General features: G+C 48.8%; 4 protein-coding genes across 4 annotated transcripts; 3 read left to right on the top strand and 1 right to left on the bottom strand.

Moving 5' to 3' along the window:
- Nucleotides 1-649: 649 nt before the first annotated feature.
- Nucleotides 650-4,775, top strand: LOC134419946 (acyl-coenzyme A thioesterase 6-like). The gene is made up of 2 exons (XM_063159549.1): nucleotides 650-739; nucleotides 3,669-4,775. The coding sequence occupies exons 1-2, from the start codon at nucleotides 650-652 to the stop codon at nucleotides 4,248-4,250; spliced, it is 672 nt and encodes a 223-aa protein (XP_063015619.1). The 3' UTR covers nucleotides 4,251-4,775.
- Nucleotides 4,776-6,081: 1,306 nt separating this feature from the next.
- Nucleotides 6,082-11,544, top strand: LOC134419640 (acyl-coenzyme A thioesterase 5-like). The gene is made up of 3 exons (XM_063159142.1): nucleotides 6,082-6,857; nucleotides 9,402-9,604; nucleotides 10,246-11,544. Exons 1-3 carry the CDS (start codon nucleotides 6,248-6,250, stop codon nucleotides 10,825-10,827), a joined length of 1,395 nt encoding a protein of 464 aa, XP_063015212.1. The 5' UTR covers nucleotides 6,082-6,247; the 3' UTR covers nucleotides 10,828-11,544.
- LOC134419945 (uncharacterized) lies at nucleotides 6,852-13,129 on the bottom strand. The gene is made up of 3 exons (XM_063159548.1): nucleotides 12,364-13,129; nucleotides 11,705-11,928; nucleotides 6,852-7,047 (listed from the first exon to the last, which is right to left on the bottom strand). Exons 1-2 carry the CDS (start codon nucleotides 13,127-13,129, stop codon nucleotides 11,813-11,815), a joined length of 882 nt encoding a protein of 293 aa, XP_063015618.1. The 3' UTR covers nucleotides 6,852-7,047; nucleotides 11,705-11,812.
- On the top strand, nucleotides 13,060-18,871 carry LOC134419639 (acyl-coenzyme A thioesterase 1-like). Its single transcript, XM_063159141.1, has 3 exons — nucleotides 13,060-13,587; nucleotides 15,200-15,402; nucleotides 17,124-18,871. The coding sequence occupies exons 1-3, from the start codon at nucleotides 13,128-13,130 to the stop codon at nucleotides 17,727-17,729; spliced, it is 1,269 nt and encodes a 422-aa protein (XP_063015211.1). The 5' UTR covers nucleotides 13,060-13,127; the 3' UTR covers nucleotides 17,730-18,871.
- Nucleotides 18,872-19,043: the final 172 nt, after the last annotated feature.

Raw genomic sequence — 19,043 nt, 5'->3', positions numbered from 1 at the left:
AGAAATCAAATGTTCTGAATAAAATAAGTATTTGCTCTAGGAGAAATTCTGCATGGCTGGGTGCCTAGAGAAGAGAATTTGTTATCTTCTTTTCACCAGCCATGTTATTACACCCTAGGTAACTTCAGGGAGGTTGTGAACTTTCTTGTAGTCATCGTCATGTTTTCAGAGTATTTTAAAGCAGTCTGCTCAGCTGCATGCAGGAAATACTGTTCATAGGCATATTTGGTAATGGTCACCATTCTGTGTGCCTTTGCTGGGCTATCCTGCATATATGGTGTGGCCTTCAGGCCCATGCTGTGTTGTAAAGATCCCTTGGTCACACATTTACACTTCCTAAAAGAGGAGCCTGTATGCAGCTCCCACTCAGTTTGAGCAATCGCACCCACCTATGTGGCCCTGCCCCTACTGAATGATGCAGTAAGATTTTCTCAGGCAAACGTAATCTGTTGCGTTTGAAATGCTTCAGGTTTGTTTGCTTCCTTTTCAGTCCAGTAATACAGATAAAATATCTTCCCCCCCCTGGCTTCCCCACAGCAGCCTTTAGCAATGAAATTATTGGTCCTTTCAAGGCAAGTGGGGTGCCTTCCAATATGTTTGGGGATTTTTTGTGCTGGGTGAAAAAGTTTCATTTTAGGACCACACGAATATGCGCCTGGCTGTGAGGTCAGTCCCCATAAATACTGGCAAACCTCTGAAACATTTTTCCACAATGCTATTTTATCACAGCAGTCGCCAGGTGAGAGATATTCTGTCTTTAAAGCCTCCTGAAGCTATACTCACAGTGAGCAGGGTGCATTGCCCTGTGCTCCTCTGAGCCGTTGGGTTATCCAGGTTTTGCAAGACGGCACCCATACGCTCAACTGTTTGGGATTTAAGTGTACAGTATGTCCTCCAAGATCCCATACTTGGAACACTGCCAGCCTTTCCTCCCTCTTTTGCCTGTATGCTTTTGCTAAATCTTGAAAGTTGAGCTGCATAAAATTGCACAAGATCATGCTGGGGTGCCCTTGGGCCTCTTGGCTCTGTGAAGCGCTAGTGGCTGGACAGAAATGCTGTTGCCAAACTCATCCTCTGACCCCCTGTCTATTCATCCTCACCAGCCATCCTTACCGCACCATTTATGTCCCTAGTAAATATCTCCTGTCTCAGTGGTGCCCTTCCTGGGTTGCTCTGTGTGCTCTATGTGCAACCACAGGCAGCAGCACTGCAGCTTTGTTGCTTGGGGCTGTGCTGCAGAGCTGCACCAGGAGCTCATGCCACTCTTTCTGCGATGGCTGCAAGCACTCCCACGTCTGTTTTGAGCATTTTAATGCTGACCAAAGACAGCATGAAATCTCCTTAGCTTTTCCTTTCCCTGGACTCTGGAAACTGCCTGGACTTACAGGACACCTTACAGGTACTCCTCACAGATTTACACACAGGACTAGCTAGGCACAGAGTTTCTCTTTTCTTAATTGCTCTTTCTGCAGAAAGCTATTTCTTGCTGAGACCTGCAGAGTATACCAAATTTTTTTGACTAGGAGGTGGTGGTCCATTATGATCCCAGTAAGAAAAGCATATTTTGTAAGGTATCTAAAAATGCCATGTATTATAGCTAACGCTAATCTTACATCCCTTTAGATGCTGAGAACCCCAAGCAAAGAAGCATTTCCCCATGTCACACAGATGTGGTTCATAGCAGAGATTGTCTTTGTTTTGCAGAGAAAAGAAGAAAACCCCACAACTTTGTCAAAGTTGTAAAGCTTGGTATGTTTATTACAGCGCTGGACGCATGCGGAGATTGCTCTCCTCAAAAAAGGCATGCGTGCCTCTGAGAACTTCAGGTCTCTTTTTATCTCTCTCTCAAATACATATGCATACAATTTCACAATAGGTTCATACATATTCATTTTTTTGGGTTTCATGTGACATTTACCGCTAGTTCCCTTTTATCAGAAAGAATTCCGAGGTCAGGTTGACCTGCCCTTACAGCAGTCCCTGTCACTCTCTATCATCTTCTGTCTCCCCCCCTTTATGTCTGTCCTTTGCTGAAGTAACTTCACTGAGCTTAGGCCTTGCAGTCTGGCTAAATAACTACAATTTCTAACCACAGACTCAACTCAAAAATGTACATTTCATCTAAATTAAAATGGATTTCTATCCTGGAAAATTTTCACTTTGCTTCATCTCCTTTCAGTCTTTTAAGGTGTTGTAAGATTCTTGTATAAGGAAACAGCTCTATGTAGCATATCTACAGTCAAAGAGAAACAATGTTTGCAAGGGAATATCTTTCTGCACTGTTCAATAAGGGCAGGGCCACATAAGCTGTGTTACCTCAGGTCCTGGGTGGGAGCTGCCTGTGGTCTCCGTAAGGAAGAGCTGGCTGAGTTTCCTGTAGGGCTTGGGTTCTGTGCAGGCAGCACAGGCACCAAAGGCATGGGGCAGTGTCGTGTCCTCCAGAGGTCACAACACCGTGGCTATTGGAGGGGAATGTTCAGCATGCTGTAAGGCAAGGACCATGCTGATGGTCCCTTCATGGGCTTCCAAGCAGTGCAGAAACACAAATGAAGATACAGGGAACATATCCACCAATTTTTCCAAGCGAAGCTGAGCAGGACAGGAGAGTTTTGAGAGAATAATATTTATTTGCTCTCATAATCAGACCCTTGGGGCACAGGAACAGCATCTTTTTGAAGGACAAAAGGACCATTGAGTTTCACGACATCTATATGGGGCACAAAAAGTGGGGAGGGGAGTCGGCAGTCCCACACGTGCCTGTCACTTTGCCTCTTTAGAGAAAGATGCAGAAATACTCATCTGGTTTAGCTAGCACCTGCCAGAATGCTCACCTAGGAAAGGGGAAGGATCAACAGATATTCACTGGTACTATTCAGAGCATGGGTACTATTCAGAAACCACAATCTCAGAGTGACTGAGAAGAGAAGACACCTGCATTGTGGAGAGGAGACACCTGCATTTTTTGAAGCAGCTTTCATGAATTGTCACCACATGCCCACATGTGAACCTTTACTGGTAGCCAGCTGTGGGAGGTTGTCCTTGGCTGGGTGTTGGATATCTGCCAAGCCACTCTTTCAATCCTCTTTAGCAACAGGAGAGGTGGAGAAACTAAGAAGAGAAACCTTACAGATCAAGATAAGGACAGGGAATAATTCAACAATATTTTGGCCAACATCACTGGCAAAACAGACTTGACTTAGAGAAGATTAATTTAATTTATTGCCAGTAAATAACAGAGTAGACAGAGAGATATAAAAAGAAAATTAAAACCACCTCTTCCTCATCTTTGAGCAGCATTAGGTACATCTCTGAGATGGCTGAAACTGTCTCTGTCAAATATGGGGGAACCTTGATCTCTTACTGCCTCCCACTACCAAAACATTTCTACATTAGCTCTAAATAATCTTATTTTTCTCTTACAACCAGAGTTCAAATAGTGTCATTGTTCTTGTTCTCTCTTGGCTATCATAAGAGAATGTTTTACATACAATAGAAAAAAAAATTTGTGTAGGAGATGCCTGTCATTTGTTCAAAAGAAAAAGTAAATATTGCTGTCACATTCTTTGTGTGGTTTTGCAAACTCTCAGCATTAGACAATCTTCCCCTCCATGAATCAGCTGTTGTGCTTTTCAGCTGAGCACTGATGAGCATTTCCTCCTGTCTCCCAGGTGAAGGGTCCAGGGGTTGGCCTGCTTGGTTTCTCCAAAGGAGCCGAAGTGTCCCTTGCCATGGCTGCCTTCCTGAAGAACATCTTGGCTGTTGCTTCCCTCAATGCCCCTGTTGCTGTTACAGCGATTCCTCTCTCTTACAAAGATAAAATCATCCCCACTGTCACCTTACATCAACACAAAGCCAAGGCCACCAATTCCAAATTTCTTGACTATTCTGATGGCATGGAGGATCCCTTTCAAGCTCCTGGCGACCAAAGCCGGATCCCACTAGAGAAAAGTGAGGCACAGCTTCTATTCATTGTGGGCCAAGATGACTGTGTTGTCAAAAGTGAGTATCATGCTACTGAAGTCTGCAAGCTTCTGCAGGCTCAAGGGAAGAAAAATTTTCAGATCCTCTCCTACCCTGGAACAGGGCACTGCATAGACCCACCCTTTTTCCCTTTGTACCACATAGGAAGCCACCCTGTTTTTCACAAGCGAGCAGCCCTGGGTGGGGAGCTCAGGGCTTGTTCTAAAGCTCAGGTTCATGCTTGGTCACAGATCCAGGCATTTTTCAAAAAGTATTTAATTGTTAACTAATTTGCAACAAATTATGTGCAAGTAACACACAATTTTGAACAACCAGATCTGATAAATTCTACTGCAGTTATGAGGTCAAACCTTTGTCACAGCTGTACCAGTAAAACTGCAGTATCTTTCATACCTTTGCATATCCATAACACAGAAAATAAATGGGCTCGCCTTTTCTGTCCCCCTCTCAACCTTTTTGCTCAAGTGTCCAGAAAAGGAATGGTGGTTTTTGCATTAGTCTTTGATAAAACAGGTCATGTGCAAAATGCACAGTTATGTTTCTTGGGTGGTTCTATTCCTCTAATACTTGACAGTCCTTTCCATGTCACCGTGGTCCCTACATGAATATGCTATCCTCAGGTCATACTAATTGTCTCTAATGACAGTTTTGGAGCAGAGATTTCACTGCTCTTCTGGTGACTGTGTCATTGCAATGGAAACATCTCTGACCTCTGTGCTGCTGGAAGCGTGTAAGAACGGCTGCTATGGCCAGGATGCTGGGCTCTCTCTGGTTAAGCCTTGGGAAAGGCTGTTTGCCTTCTTTATTGGAATGTTATTGGGATGAGAATTGCAATAAAGAGTCTAAAATTTGAAAGCCGTGTATTCATTTGTTCTGCTTTGGTGTAAGCAAGTTTTGCATCTTGACCACTCTCCCATCCTAGGGTAGATCAAGGGCCCTGTTGGTGGAAAGGCCTTGAGGGCCTCCTGTCCTCCTCAGCAGAGAAGTCACACACTCCAAAACACCTGTGTATCATGAACTGCCACCAGCACCCAACAACTGCTTTGCGAGGACAAAACCAGGGGCCAGGGAGCACCATTTCTGTCAGACCTGGAGGGCTGCCACCTCCTTTGTGAACACCATCCCCCCATGCAAGCTGAACCAGCTGTCCTGGGTATTCCATTTTGCAGGTGTCCTCCAGGCCAGCTTGATACACTGGGGCAAACCTCAGAGCCAGCAGTTGCCTCTCAGTCCTGTCATGTTTCAGCACCTGGGCATCCCCATTGTAGCCCTTCCCTGCCCAGCATGTTTCATAACAGATGTTATCAGCAGCACTGTCTGATACGTCTGGGCCTGCCTTAGCAAGGATAAGACTTTTTTGAGCGTGGGCTAGAAGGGAATGTGATAGGGCAGGAGGTAGGGAGGAACATAAGTCTCGGAGTAGCTCATTTCAATGCCAGGTGTTGTCATCACACAAAATGGCACGTCTCAGGAGATGCCAGGAGATAGTGCTGGCTGGTGGGGCTGTCTCTGCCTGAGATGTTCCCAGGCCTGCAGCTTGGCTGAGTTTAAGGGAAAAAGAGCCTGCAGGAGAAACCCAGGAAGGAGGAATGTGTCTGTGTCCAGTCCAGTAGGCCTGCTGTAGAGAACTTTGACCACAGCAGATAAGCACACTATACATCAACAAGTGTCTGGAGAGAGCCTTTTGGAAATCTTAGTATCATAGAATAGTTCAGGTTGAAAGGGACCTTAAATGTCATATAGTCCGACCCCCCTGCAATAAGCAAGAACATCTTCAACTAGATCAGATTGCTCAGAGCCCTGTCCAACTTGGTCTTGGATGTTTCCAAGCATGGGACATCCATCGCCTCTTTGGGCAACCTGGGATATTGTTTTACTACCCTCATTGTAAAAAACTTCTACCTTATGTCTAATCTGTATCAACAGTCTTATAGTTTAAAGCCATTGCTCTACTAACAAAGTTGTCTCCATCTTACAGGCCTCCTTCAGGTACTGAAAGGTGGCAATAAGGTGTCCCTGGAGCTTTCTCTTCTTTGAGCTGAGATGCTCCATCTGTGTCAGGGGATCGACTGTGATGATCCCGCCCTGCCGTGGGTGCTGGCAGGGATGCAGCAACGGCTCCAGGCAAATCTGGCATCTCCCAGCACATGTGGATCCACACCATTCCTGCTTAAATTCCCCCCACCCCCGCCTATGTGTAGGAAGCTGCATTCATAAAAGAAGCCTCAACTTGAATGCAGACAGTGGACTCGACAACTCCGGAGTCATGTGGCAGGTCAGTGCCCGCTCCCTGTGCCGGGCCAGCTCCCGCGCCTGGCAGAGGCGGCTGCCCTGGCCCGGCCCCGCACCTGCAGCCCCACGGAGCGGCGGCCCCGCGTGGAGCCCCGGGACAGCCCCCGCCCAGGGACTCTCCTCCATGGCCCCCTCCATCCGCCTGTCGCCCGCCGCCCGCAGCCTCTTCGATCAGCCGCTGGCCATCGCCGTGCAGGGCCTGGGCCCGCGGCAGCAGGTCACTCTGCGGACGTCCTTGCGGGACGAGACCAGAGAGCTCTTCCAGGCCAGTGCCCGCTACCAGGCGGGCGACGACGGCGAGCTGGACCTCGCCCGCTGTCCTGCGCTGCCGGGAGGCAGCTTCTCCGGCCTGGAGCCCATGGGGCTGCTCTGGGCTTTGCAGCCCGAGAAACCTTTCTGGCGGCTGGTAAAGCGGGACGTGCAGAGCCCCTTCCTCCTGCAGCTGGAGGTGTTTGAGGGCCACGGCGAGCGCCACGGGCGGCTCCTGGCCCAGGCGCAGCACGAGCGGGCGTTCCTGCGGGACGGGGTGCGGAGAATCCCGGTGCGAGAAGGGAGGATCCGGGCGACGCTTTTCCTGCCCCCCGGTGAGTACCAACTGCAGCCACCCTGCTTTCTCTAAACTGGTATTGTGTTGGTGAAAGTTGTTCCGTGACCTCTGTGGAGTCCATTAAAGCCCCATGTCCTTTCCCCCATCCTTCCCTCCCCCTCCCATGCCACTCACCAGCCTGACCATGCTTCCCAATTCACCGGCCCATGCACGTTGCCAGGACACAGCTGCAGAAGGGAGAGGAAAAACCATTCTTACTCAGGGCTGGAGGTTAAAAAAAAAAAAAAAAAAAAAAGAAAAGAAAACAAACTGAAAAACAACCATGAAGAAATTCACAGCAAGTGAATGTGAGCCTGCCTTGAGAGCTGCTAGACAAGAAGCTGCAGAATACAGTGGTGGGGAAGGGCTCTGTGACAGTCATAGACATTCTTACTCACTGGGTGGGGTTGGGGTTTTCCCTCCTCCCCCAACTATAATAACTATTTGGTGACCATGGCCTGCCATATTGGGGTGAGCATCATCAGTTTGTGAAAGAGGGAAGAGGAGGGACTCAAGAACATTTACAGGGAATAAATCTTTCAAGCAGTAAAAGACAATTATCTAATTACTCCGGAAAAGGTGCAGAGCACCTTTCTGAGATGTAAGGATTGCCCAAGACACCACCTGTCTCCAGCATCTTCTGGGCAGCTACACCAAGACTTTACTGCCAGAGTCCAGGGTGTGGGCAGGCTGATTTCACAGACTTAGCATCCCGCCCACAACAAGGCCAGAAGTCCTTCCTCTGCCTCACCGCTACCCCCACCTGCTGACCAGGAGAGGGAAGAAGCCACCTGCATACACTTTATCTCCAAAATGTCCCACTTCCCCTGAGCTGAGGCACTTTCAGTAAATCAAATGTTAGTGCATTTCCTCCGAGTCCCCTGACCTCCACCTCTTGCCTGTGTTTTAAAATTATAAGCCCTTGCCACACATCGCCTGGTGCTTTGAATTGTTTCATAGGCATTTCGAGTTGTTTCCTAGGCACAGGATAAAAAGCATTTATCCCCATCCTACTGCCACCACAAATAAGCTTCAACTTAGCAACATTGCAAGTTCAGTCTGTAGCCAGTATTTCTCTTAGGTCTATTTGGAGATGTGTTTCACAACCATGATTTCGCCACACTCAAATTGTCCTGCACTGAGGTACCTCACAATGATGTTCATTTCCCGAGCCTGCTCTCTACACCACTCATCTCCACATTCAGACTGAGGAGTTGGATACTCCTCAGCAAATGACCTAAGGCCATGCAGAGGCAGAGAGCTCAAAGGGCTTTTGCTGCAGTACTGTTGCACCTCCCTTGAGCACCCCCATGGCCTTATTCAGCTGTACCACCTTTTCTGGGCTTGTTCAGTGCAAGTCCACAGAGCCCTGCCACACTCAGCTGGGCCATGGGCCACAGACAACTGCACTCCTGGCCCCTGGCCACACAGCCACTGCTCTGAGCGCTCAGAGCCTGTGAAGAGCCAGTAGATGTGCTGTTGCCTGCATGCAAACAGCCACAGAAGGAAGAGCACAGCAGCACTTTTGGCGGCAGAGCTCTCCTTGGGCCAAGTTACAGAGTGAACGGATGCTGTGCTTTCTCTCTCCTCGCCTCTGCGGCACATTCCTACCTTCCACCTGCAGCCTTATCTGCGGATGCACAGGCCACTGGTGCAGGGTCTGAGACTGTGGAAGAAAGGCATCCTCAGAGGGTGGGAGGCATGAGCCCACTCAGGCCCGTGGTTCTCCTGAAGCCAGAAGTAGGTGTGAGTTAGGTCTTCTTCACTTCCCAACAGGTCCAGGGTCACCTTCTCTAGCCTGTGGCTTGTGGAGCTTTCCTGCATATTGCAGTCCCAAAACCAATCAGGCTGGAGGAATGCAACATGCAAAGCATTCTCTTTCCCTGCACTGGCTGGACAGGTTTGGGATTCTCCCAGGATGAGGAAAAGAGCATCCTGGACCAAGAAAGATCCAGATATCTGCTGATCACCCACTGATCACCTGTGGCATCCTGTGCAAAATTTCATACTGACTGCTGCCAGATATGACTTGCAAAGAAACAAAGTATACTGGTTTGGGTGACTTACAGCTTTTCAAGCGATCCCAAATATTAAAAAGCCACAATACAAAGAAAAAAGCTTAAAGTTTCTAGTTTGCATTGCATCTATCAAACCATGATACCTTGAGGATTTTTATAGTGGTAGATGAAGCGCTTGTTGTTACAGGGCTGCTTACAGGAGGAGAATTTGGAACAAAATTTTTTAACCAAAGACTCTCCTCCCATTGGCCCTAAGCACAATGCACAGTACTGCTGATTCCTAAAACAAATAAAGGTTTGCACCTTACTAAGAGGTTCTGCTCCTGCACTTTTTTTTTTTCCTCTACAACACAATCTAGAATTTTTTCAGGTGCTGACACTGCACAGCTGACTGATAGCACCTTTTCCCCAAAAGAAGCTTTTCTGCAATTCCTGTTTTGTACCTCGTTTGATGCATTCCAAACCACAGAAACATTGAAAGGAGACATTTCAGGCAATTCTGATCTTTGTCTTGTTTGCTTCAGGAGAAGACACCTTTCCAGGGATCATTGATATACATGGACTTGGAGGAGGTCTTTTGGAGTCCAGAGCAAGCCTGCTGGCCAATCATGGCTTTGCCACACTCGCCCTGGCTTATTATCAATTTGAGGATCTGCCCCGGGAACCAAAGGAACTCCACCTGGAATATTTTGAAGAGGCAGTGAACTATATGCTGCAGCACCCACAGGTAGGAACACCCATTTGCTCTGGGTTCCAGGAACTGCTCCTGTAAAGTCCTCTCGCTTTGCTCAAGTCATCTTTGGAGGAAGCTGCAGAATTACTCACCTGGCAGGGCTGGCCTTTGCAAGGATTTTGGGTGTCTGAGTTCTAGGAAAGAGAAGGGGCAAGTATACATGCTCTGGAAGGGGGGTGGAGAGAGATCACAAAGCAACATCACAAGAGACAGATCAGATGTAACCAAGTGGGAAGTGTTGCGGGAGAAAGCCTTCATGAGTTGCCACCAAATGTCCTCCTACAGTTTAAAGAGTGAAAAGTAAAGAGCATCTGCCAGGGTATAAGACTAATAATTCATAGCTGTGACCTACAAGCTGTCCCCAGATGGATGAAATCATGTCTCCCCACTCCTGGCTGATTTCGGAATACCAAGGAACATTCTGCATATGAGTGGTTTGAAGCACAGTGTGAGGAGGAAGTACAGGGGGTGTGGGAGGGTATGCCTGTCATTTGCCCAGAAGGAAAAGTAATCATTGGCCATGACTTTCTTCATGTGGTTTTGGAAACTCTCAGCATTAGACAATCTTCCCCTCCATGAATCAGCTGTTGTGCTTTTCAGCTGAGCACTGATGAGCATTTCCTCCTATCTCCCAGGTGAAGGGTCCAGGGGTTGGCCTGCTTGGTTTCTCCAAAGGAGCCGAAGTGTCCCTTGCCATGGCTGCCTTCCTGAAGAACATCTTGGCTGTTGCTTCCCTCAATGCCCCTGTTGCTGTTACAGCGATTCCTCTCTCTTACAAAGATAAAATCATCCCCACTGTCACCTTACATCAACACAAAGCCAAGGCCACCAATTCCAAATTTCTTGACTATTCTGATGGCATGGAGGATCCCTTTCAAGCTCCTGGCGACCAAAGCCGGATCCCACTAGAGAAAAGTGAGGCACAGCTTCTATTCATTGTGGGCCAAGATGACTGTGTTGTCAAAAGTGAGTATCATGCTACTGAAGTCTGCAAGCTTCTGCAGGCTCAAGGGAAGAAAAATTTTCAGATCCTCTCCTACCCTGGAACAGGGCACTGCATAGACCCACCCTTTTTCCCTTTGTACCACATAGGAAGCCACCCTGTTTTTCACAAGCGAGCAGCCCTGGGTGGGGAGCTCAGGGCTTATTCTAAAGCTCAGGTTCATGCTTGGTCACAGATCCAGGCATTTTTCAAAAAGTATTTAATTGTTAACTAATTTGCAACAAATTATGTGCAAGTAACACACAATTTTGAACAACCAGATCTGATAAATTCTACTGCAGTTATGAGGTCAAACCTTTGTCACAGCTGTACCAGTAAAACTGCAGTATCTTTCATACCTTTGCATATCCATAACATAGAAAATAAATGGGCTCGCCTTTTCTGTCCCCCTCTCAACCTTTTTGCTCAAGTGTCCAGAAAAGGAATGGTGGTTTTTGCATTAGTCTTTGATAAAACAGGTCATGTGCAAAATGCACAGTTATGTTTCTTGGGTGGTTCTATTCCTCTAATACTTGACAGTCCTTTCCATGTCACCGTGGTCTCTACATGAATATGCTATCCTCAGGTCATACTAATTGTCTCTAATGACAGTTTTGGAGCAGAGATTTCACTGCTCTTCTGGTGACTGTGTCATTGCAATGGAAACATCTCTGACCTCTGTGCTGCTGGAAGTGTGTAAGAACGGCTGCTATGGCCAGGATGCTGGGCTCTCTCTGGTTAAGCCTTGGGAAAGGCTGTTTGCCTTTTGTGCCTTCTTTCCATCTTCCCTTCCAAAGGAAGTGCTCTGGCTTATGGATACTTCTGGCCCCAAGATATGCAAAAAATCTTTCTGTTGAATTTACAGCCTTTTTGATCTTCTCCTACATGATGTGGAGCATTTTAATCTTTGTCACTGGGATGAGAATTGTAATAAAGAGACTGAGATTTGAAAGCCATGGAGTCTTTTGCTGTGCTTTGGTTAGAAGCAGGGTTTGCAGCTTGACTACCTTCTCATCCCAGGGTGAAGGCTTAAGAAAGCTTGCAGCTTTGGGATCAAAGGTTACCCAGGTGGGAACAGGAGACCATAGAAGATGGACACTTAGTCCCCTTACCTTCACTCTATTTCACAGGTCTTGTGTCACCAAGCGTGGAGGAGAAGGAATTTTGCTGAAGCCTCCAGGACCCTTAGCATCTGCTCCCACATGTGGTCAAGCCCATGATCAAATCCAATAGTGTAAGCCACAGAGTGTTGTTCTCAACAACAGGAATAGTTGCCACACATTCAGGGCTGGACACCAGACAACATACCCAAATGCTAGATGACAGAACACCTCACCTGTTTGGAGAGAAAGGATAATTTCCATGGTCAATGAAACAGTGCCCAATATCTCTGACCACTTAGTATTTCCAATTAGGGCAATGTAAAATTCCCTTAGATGCTTCTACTTTCACACCTCTAAGACAGGCAGGAGCTCAGAGCATGAGGCATCCCTGCCAGCATCTTCCAGGAAGAGTGGGAGCTTCAGGAAACAGCTCTCCCCTCTGCAGTTCCTTTTGGATCAGAAGATCCATCTCTGCCTAAGATGGATGGAATGACCCTGTTTTTTAAATCCTTGCACAATCCATTATTAGAAGAGCCACATGTTTCCTGACCTACCTAAATAGTCTGAAAAAGTGCTCCTCCATCCCTGAGCACCCTGACCATCCTTCCTAACACACCTGGCTGTGCAGCTGCCTAGGCCGGGCAGAGCCTGGTGGAGACATAACCCACCTCGCCCGTGCCTTGAGGTAACGAACAGAGAAGCAGAGCCGGCAAGGAGACAAGAAGCAATGGTGAGCGGGTGCTGGTGTGGCTTCTCCCCGTCTCGGCTGGAGCTGGCCCTAGCTGCGGCCCCTTGGCTGTGCCGTGCAGAGCTGTCCCATCTGTACGGTCTGTCCCACACCGGCCCTTCCCTGTCCCATCTCTGTACGATCTGTCTCACACCGGCCGTTCCCTCCAGTGAATTCCGACTGCAATTTTGCTCGGTGGCTCGTCTCCTGCCCGCAGCCACCGCCCGGCCCGGGAGAGCTCGGTGAGACACCGAGGAGCTCGCCGAGGCCCAGACGGGCTTCAAGGACTCGGCAGTGTTTGGATGAAGCCTCCCACAGCCGGAGAAGGCAGCGGGGGGAAGACAGAAGAGGAGGCAGGCATTCAGGGAAGTAGGGAGGCAGAAACCGGCAGGGACGCAGGCAGGCAGGAGAGAAACAGGCGGGCGGGACAAGGGAGCTGCCGCCCCGCTCCTCCCCGCCGGGGCCTGCCAGCGGCACTCCACGCCCCAGCCCAGCCCTGGTTTCGCGAGGATCTGCCCCAGAATCCGCCTCCAGAGGCGGGAGCGATCCGGAGTCATGTGGCAGGTCAGTGCCCGCTCCCTGTGCCGGGCCAGCTCCCGCGCCTGGCAGAGGCGGCTGCCCTGGCCCGGCCCCGCACCTGCAGCCCCACGGAGCGGCGGCCCCGCGTGGAGCCCCGGGACAGCCCCCGCCCAGGGACTCTCCTCCATGGCCCCCTCCATCCGCCTGTCGCCCGCCGCCCGCAGCCTCTTCGATCAGCCGCTGGCCATCGCCGTGCAGGGCCTGGGCCCGCGGCAGCAGGTCACTCTGCGGACGTCCTTGCGGGACGAGACCAGAGAGCTCTTCCAGGCCAGTGCCCGCTACCAGGCGGGCGACGACGGCGAGCTGGACCTCGCCCGCTGTCCTGCGCTGCCGGGAGGCAGCTTCTCCGGCCTGGAGCCCATGGGGCTGCTCTGGGCTTTGCAGCCCGAGAAACCTTTCTGGCGGCTGGTAAAGCGGGACGTGCAGAGCCCCTTCCTCCTGCAGCTGGAGGTGTTTGAGGGCCACGGCGAGCGCCACGGGCGGCTCCTGGCCCAGGCGCAGCACGAGCGGGCGTTCCTGCGGGACGGGGTGCGGAGAATCCCGGTGCGAGAAGGGAGGATCCGGGCGACGCTTTTCCTGCCCCCCGGTGAGTACCGGCCATGCCGGGCTCCCTCCCCTACGTTGCTTCCTCTACTTTCGGCCCCGCACTCGCAGGTCCGGAGCCAGAGCGCCTCTGGGCTCCCCTAGCGCTCCCGACCCGGCAGAGGACAACGGGGAGGTGCGGCTCGCCAGTAGGGATTGGACACTCCTCAAGGCGGGGCCTGATCAGCCCGACCGGCTGTGGGCTGCCGGCCGTAGTGCTCACACGGAGCAGGCTCATGTGAAGAAGCACGTGTGTCTGTTTATCTGACTTCTACTGGACATGAAGACATTGATCACAGTACACTTTTTGTTCCCAAATGCCATGGGAGGTGGAGTCAGCCAGTTTTCAAGGCACTTTTCCTGCACCTTACTGTTTTCCAGAAAAATCAGGTGGTAATTCTTTTGAGTAAGTGGAAGATGTTCTCCTAAACTGAGGAGTTTAAATCTGTGGTTTCCCTTTCCAGCCTCTCCACACACCCTGAACTTAGTAGTGTCCTAATTGCTGCAGCCCAAGTTGCCTTTTGCTGCCACATTTGTCCCCAGTTCTTCCCTGTTCGTGAGCAGGTCAAGGAAAACATTGGAGAGACTTGCCCTGGCAGGATTTTTGTCAGAAAATAATGGAAAGGGCTTGTGAGTTTTTCAGATTGCCTGACAAATGCTCTGTTATCCTTCCATCACCTGTCCAGATTTCTGCTAGTTTTCTGTAGGAAACCTCAACTTTTGCATTCCCTTGGTCCTGCAGTAGCCATACCCCCACAGTATCCCACCTTTCCTTCCCCACATGATACAGAGGTTTTCACCAAGCATGTCTCTGGAACCCCAAGGAGCTCCTCTATGTATGATGTGCCTTCCCCTCTCCCCTTTCTTTCCTGTCTGTCCCAGATAACTCTTTCATGACAGTTCTAAAATCATATGTGCTGTGCCAGCCAGAGCCTTAGGCTCTGACTCCTGACTTCATCTGTCTTCTTGAGGCTGGAGGTGAATTTCAAGTTCTTGCTTTTTACATAGGATTGATGGTAGTGTGCAGACACCTAAGGGAAGCCTCACCCTCCTTCCTGAGCAGGAATGGAAGTCTCCCTCTTAGCCACCTCCTTTCCATACTTGGTTAGTACTTTGCAGCAATCCCTCTCAGCTCTGGACTTCAGTCCCTGTCCCATGATGAGCCTAATGTAATGCTTCCTTTGCCAGGTAAGCAAGGCTGGTTTCAAATACTTTCTTCTCTTAATCCCAGAATAAATGACTGAGGTGCATTTACACTAAAATTGAGAAGCTGGAACCATCAGAAGATGAGATTTTGAAGCAGAGCTTAATACATTTGCAGTGAATTTACATGATACAGAGAACTAATTGTGACTGTCAAAAGATCCCTTCTCTTCCAGCTGCCTGTTTCCTGATGTTATCTAAAACATTAGCAGACCTGCTAAATCATGCTAGTTTGTTTAATCTTGAAGCAATGTAGCCACTTCATTAAAACTGTCACAGTAATTTAGGACTCTCAATACCATTCTGCTGCTGTATTTTTTTTTTTTTTTTTAAGACGCATTCCAAGGCCTGTGAATTTGGAATGTAAATTAAAAATTGTGGGTTAATGTGTCCTGTTATGTGGTCTCTCTCAGGAAGTGGCCCCTTTCCAGGAATTATTGACTTGTATGGAACTGGAGGAGGACTCCCTGAATACAGGGCATGCCTGCTGGCCAATCACGGCTTTGCTGTGCTGGCTCTGGCTTTCTACAGCTATGAAGATCTCCCCAAAGAGATGAAGGAATTCCACCTGGAATATTTTGAAGAAGCTGTAAACTATATGTTACACCACACCCAGGTTAGTTTGTTCATTGACTCACTACAGCGAACTCTCATCAGTTAGGTCCTGTCAGACTACAGATGGGGCAGAGCTGCTGTACTTAAAATAGCATTGCTGTTGAGTTGGCTGTTATTGTTTTATATCTTTTAACTCCCATTAAAATGGCTCTCTGGCAGATTATTCCATCTCTTCCTGTTGATCTGCCCAAGTGAAACAGTGACACATTGGTCACATACTGGTAATTTGTACTCCATTCAACCCAGTGTCATAACTAGGGTGCTCGTTTCCTGGAGGCTTACTGGACTTGCAGTGGGGCTTTCAGATTTATGCTCTGTAGAATGTCCCTCAGAACTAAATGTCCTTTTCAGTTGTGGAGCACATGATAGCCTTCTGTGATCCAGATCTCAGGGAAACCAAGGAAACTCAAGGAAGTTCACCGATACACATTTGATGCTGTGTATTTTATAAGCTCTTAAAATCACTCCAAATGTTGGTATTTCATAAGTATGGGTTTTAATAGCTAGTTATACACTTAGGGATCCTTCTAATTCAGCACCTCTTGGAAGAGAGCCCTGCTCAATTCTGCATCTCCTTATAAGTAGCTATGAGTGAAAGTAGCTAGAATTGCACAAACCAACACTTGGTTTCTCTGGAGAATGAAAATAAATACCTTCCTCAATCTCAGAAAGATGAGTAGTTCTTAAAGGTCTTGTCTGCTTTTTAGTTACCTTAACCTTAACTGCTCATGGCACTTTTCTGCCCCAAAAAAATCTGAAAATTGCTTCACCCTGCATTTTTTTCCCTTGAGAGCAGTACAGTACCATTGCCTCTCATTAACACCTCCACTGCTATTCTTGCTGTATTTTTAATATGTTGCAAAGTTTCAGCCATATTTTCTAATTTCTTCCTTCCCGCATTTCAAAGTTAATGGGTGTGAAGCCTGTTACACTGGTGATAAGACACAGAAGGTATTAGATTCTGAGAGTCTTTGGATATTGAAGAGTTGTGGTATTAGCTAACCCTCTTCCAGTATCCTTACAGGATTTCAGCACCCAGTAAGGTCATTTAACTTTCCTATTCTAGTTAATTTGCCTTGTGTAAAAGAAAATGAAGGTAACCTAGTCTAGACTGACTCCAGGGGACTGTACAATTCTCCTGGAAAAATGGTTTTAATAGGTTATATTTTTAAGATGAATTTTAATGAGTAAGCTACCTTCAGACCACTTCCTGTGAGTTAGATACCAAACATTGTAGAGAAGCAGGAGAGCAGCTCATGTGGAGCCTGCTACCCCATGTCAGCTTCTTAATAGGGGAACCTTGAATATAAGAAATACATTAACATAAGTGATGACAATATCATAGTCATTGCTGGCTTTGAGCATTTTGCACTGAAAGAAAGCAGCTGCAGAGGAGGCCTCACCTGCACTTGCCCTCTTCTTCTATTAACTGCATAAAAAATAAAGGGAATCTGGGACTGCACATTTGCAAGCACAGCTGTACTCTGCTTCAGCACTGAACCTTGTAGCTTTGTTAGGATGATGCTGCAGTCTCAGTAGGGCTTAGGATCATAAATCAAGCACAGAACAGTGCCTAGGATCCTTCAGACACGGGCCCTGTACACAGAACCTCAGATGCCTTGTAGGTGGGGTCCAAATTTAGGACAGACACAGCTGCAAACATGGCAATATATTAAAGTGGCATGCCGTGGTTCATTGTGGTTTCTCTTCTCTCACCTGCAGGTTAAAGGTCCAGGAATTGGTTTGCTTGGACACTCAAAGGGGGGTGACCTGTGTGTCTCCATGGCCTCCTTCCTAAAGGGCATCACAGCCACTGCCCTTATCAATGCCTCAGTGGCAAATGTGGGTGCGGTGCTGCGCTACAAGGACATCACCATTCCACCCCTTGGGATGAATCCAAAACGCGTCAAGGTCGGCAAGTCCGGGATTGCTGATATTATTGATGCATTGAACAGCCCACTAGAAGGGCCTGACCAGCAAAGCTTTATCCCTTTGGAGAAGGCTGAGTGTTGCTTCCTGTTCATTGTTGGCCAGGATGATCACAACTGGAAAAGTGAATTCTTTGCAGTTGAGGGGAGCAAACGTTTGCAAGCTCATGGGAAGGAAAAGCCTGAGATAGTCTGTTATCCTGGAGCAGGGCACTACATTGAACCTCCCTTTTTTCCGATGTGTGCAGCCTCAATGCACCTGCTATTTGGCAAGCCTGTGATGTGGGGAGGGGAGCCCAAGGCACACTGTGAGGCACAGATAGATGCTTGGCAGCAGATCCAAGCATTCTTTCGTAAACACCTCACAGGCGAGCTATCTGAAACATCCAGTAAGCTCTGATATGAATTAGGTTACTTTACAGATGAAGATGCTGGTTTTGTTAAATGTTCTGTTAAATTGTTTTGTTAAATGGCTCAGAATGAGAACAAGGAACATCAGAGAATAAGCTATTAGGTTTCTTGGAGGATGATGGTTGGTGAAAGCAAGAAAGCAGCTTCCTTTTTATACCCTCCTCTAATCTTGGTTAGAGGCCTTGGCCTCCTGTTTTATGTAGTACAAGGTTATAAGCTGTGGAAAACAAATGGTGGTAAGGCTGTGTGCTTTGAGTGTGAATTGAAGTGGTAGGTAACTCATCCAAGCTGAGAACCGGGATGAAAACATGCCTTGGCCTTGTCAGAGGAGATGTATGCCGATGCTCAGCTTTGTGTTCTAGTTCCAGTATTCCGGTTTTTCTGGAGGCAGTAATGTGCCTTCAGTAATGTGTCTGTTCTCCCTGTGCACTTCTCCCTCCTTTGTTGCTCCTTGCCCTTCTCTCAAACCACTAAAATGCATCTGCCTTAAAAATATCGAATATTTCACTTCACATTTATAGGCAAGAAACCAGCCCATAGCTTGATGTGATGTTTTGAGAGCATGCAGTAGAAATGAGACATTTAAACAGTCTTTGGGAGTCCATAAGCGTGAAGAAACAACAGAACAGGTCCCGTTAGTTGTCATCCTGGAGTCGCTTCCGGGTGTTTCCTCAGCACGGCTGGGTATCGCTGTGGAGATCCGCAGCACTGTCGGAGCTCCCTGCCTGTACATTCCCCAAATGCCGGCTCAGCTCCCTGCTCCTAAGGGCTGCTGAGAACAGCCCGGCGGCGGCTCCGTGAGGCTGGCACGGCGGCTCCGTGAGGGGCCTGGAGGGGCCTGAGGCGGCCGGCCCGCTGTGGCGGAGCGGGGCTCCGGCTGCACGCCCGCGGCTCTCTGCGCAGCCGGGTGAGCGCTCAGCCCCGCCGGGATCGGCAGTAACTTTGTGCAGCCAAGCGTGGGGTTGAAGGAGAAGACGCTGGGAGTTGCCGGCGCACTTGCACTGTGTCCCCGAACATGTCGTACCCTACAGTGCCTGCAGCCCGCATGCGGCCTCTACTGTTGCCTGTGCGTCAGGCCCGTTTGTGCGTTTTGTATCCACTGTAATGGATTAAAGTGAAATTTTAACCGATGCCCACGGCTCGCTGCTCCAGTCAGTTGGATGGTTTGGGGGGAGGCGGGAGCGGCCCGGGGCTGGCGGCCTTGCGGGGCTGGGGGGCGGGGAGGGGCTCTGCTCTCTATTGGGGACGCCTGGAAGGGGCGGCGGCCGCGATACCGATATTGCGGGCCGCGAGGCCACACCGC

This window comes from Melospiza melodia, chromosome 6 (genome assembly GCF_035770615.1).
Source record: "Melospiza melodia melodia isolate bMelMel2 chromosome 6, bMelMel2.pri, whole genome shotgun sequence".
NCBI classification, from domain to species: domain Eukaryota; kingdom Metazoa; phylum Chordata; class Aves; order Passeriformes; family Passerellidae; genus Melospiza; species Melospiza melodia.
Note: the sequence above shows the minus strand (reverse complement) of the source record. Positions and strands in the feature narration are given on the sequence as shown.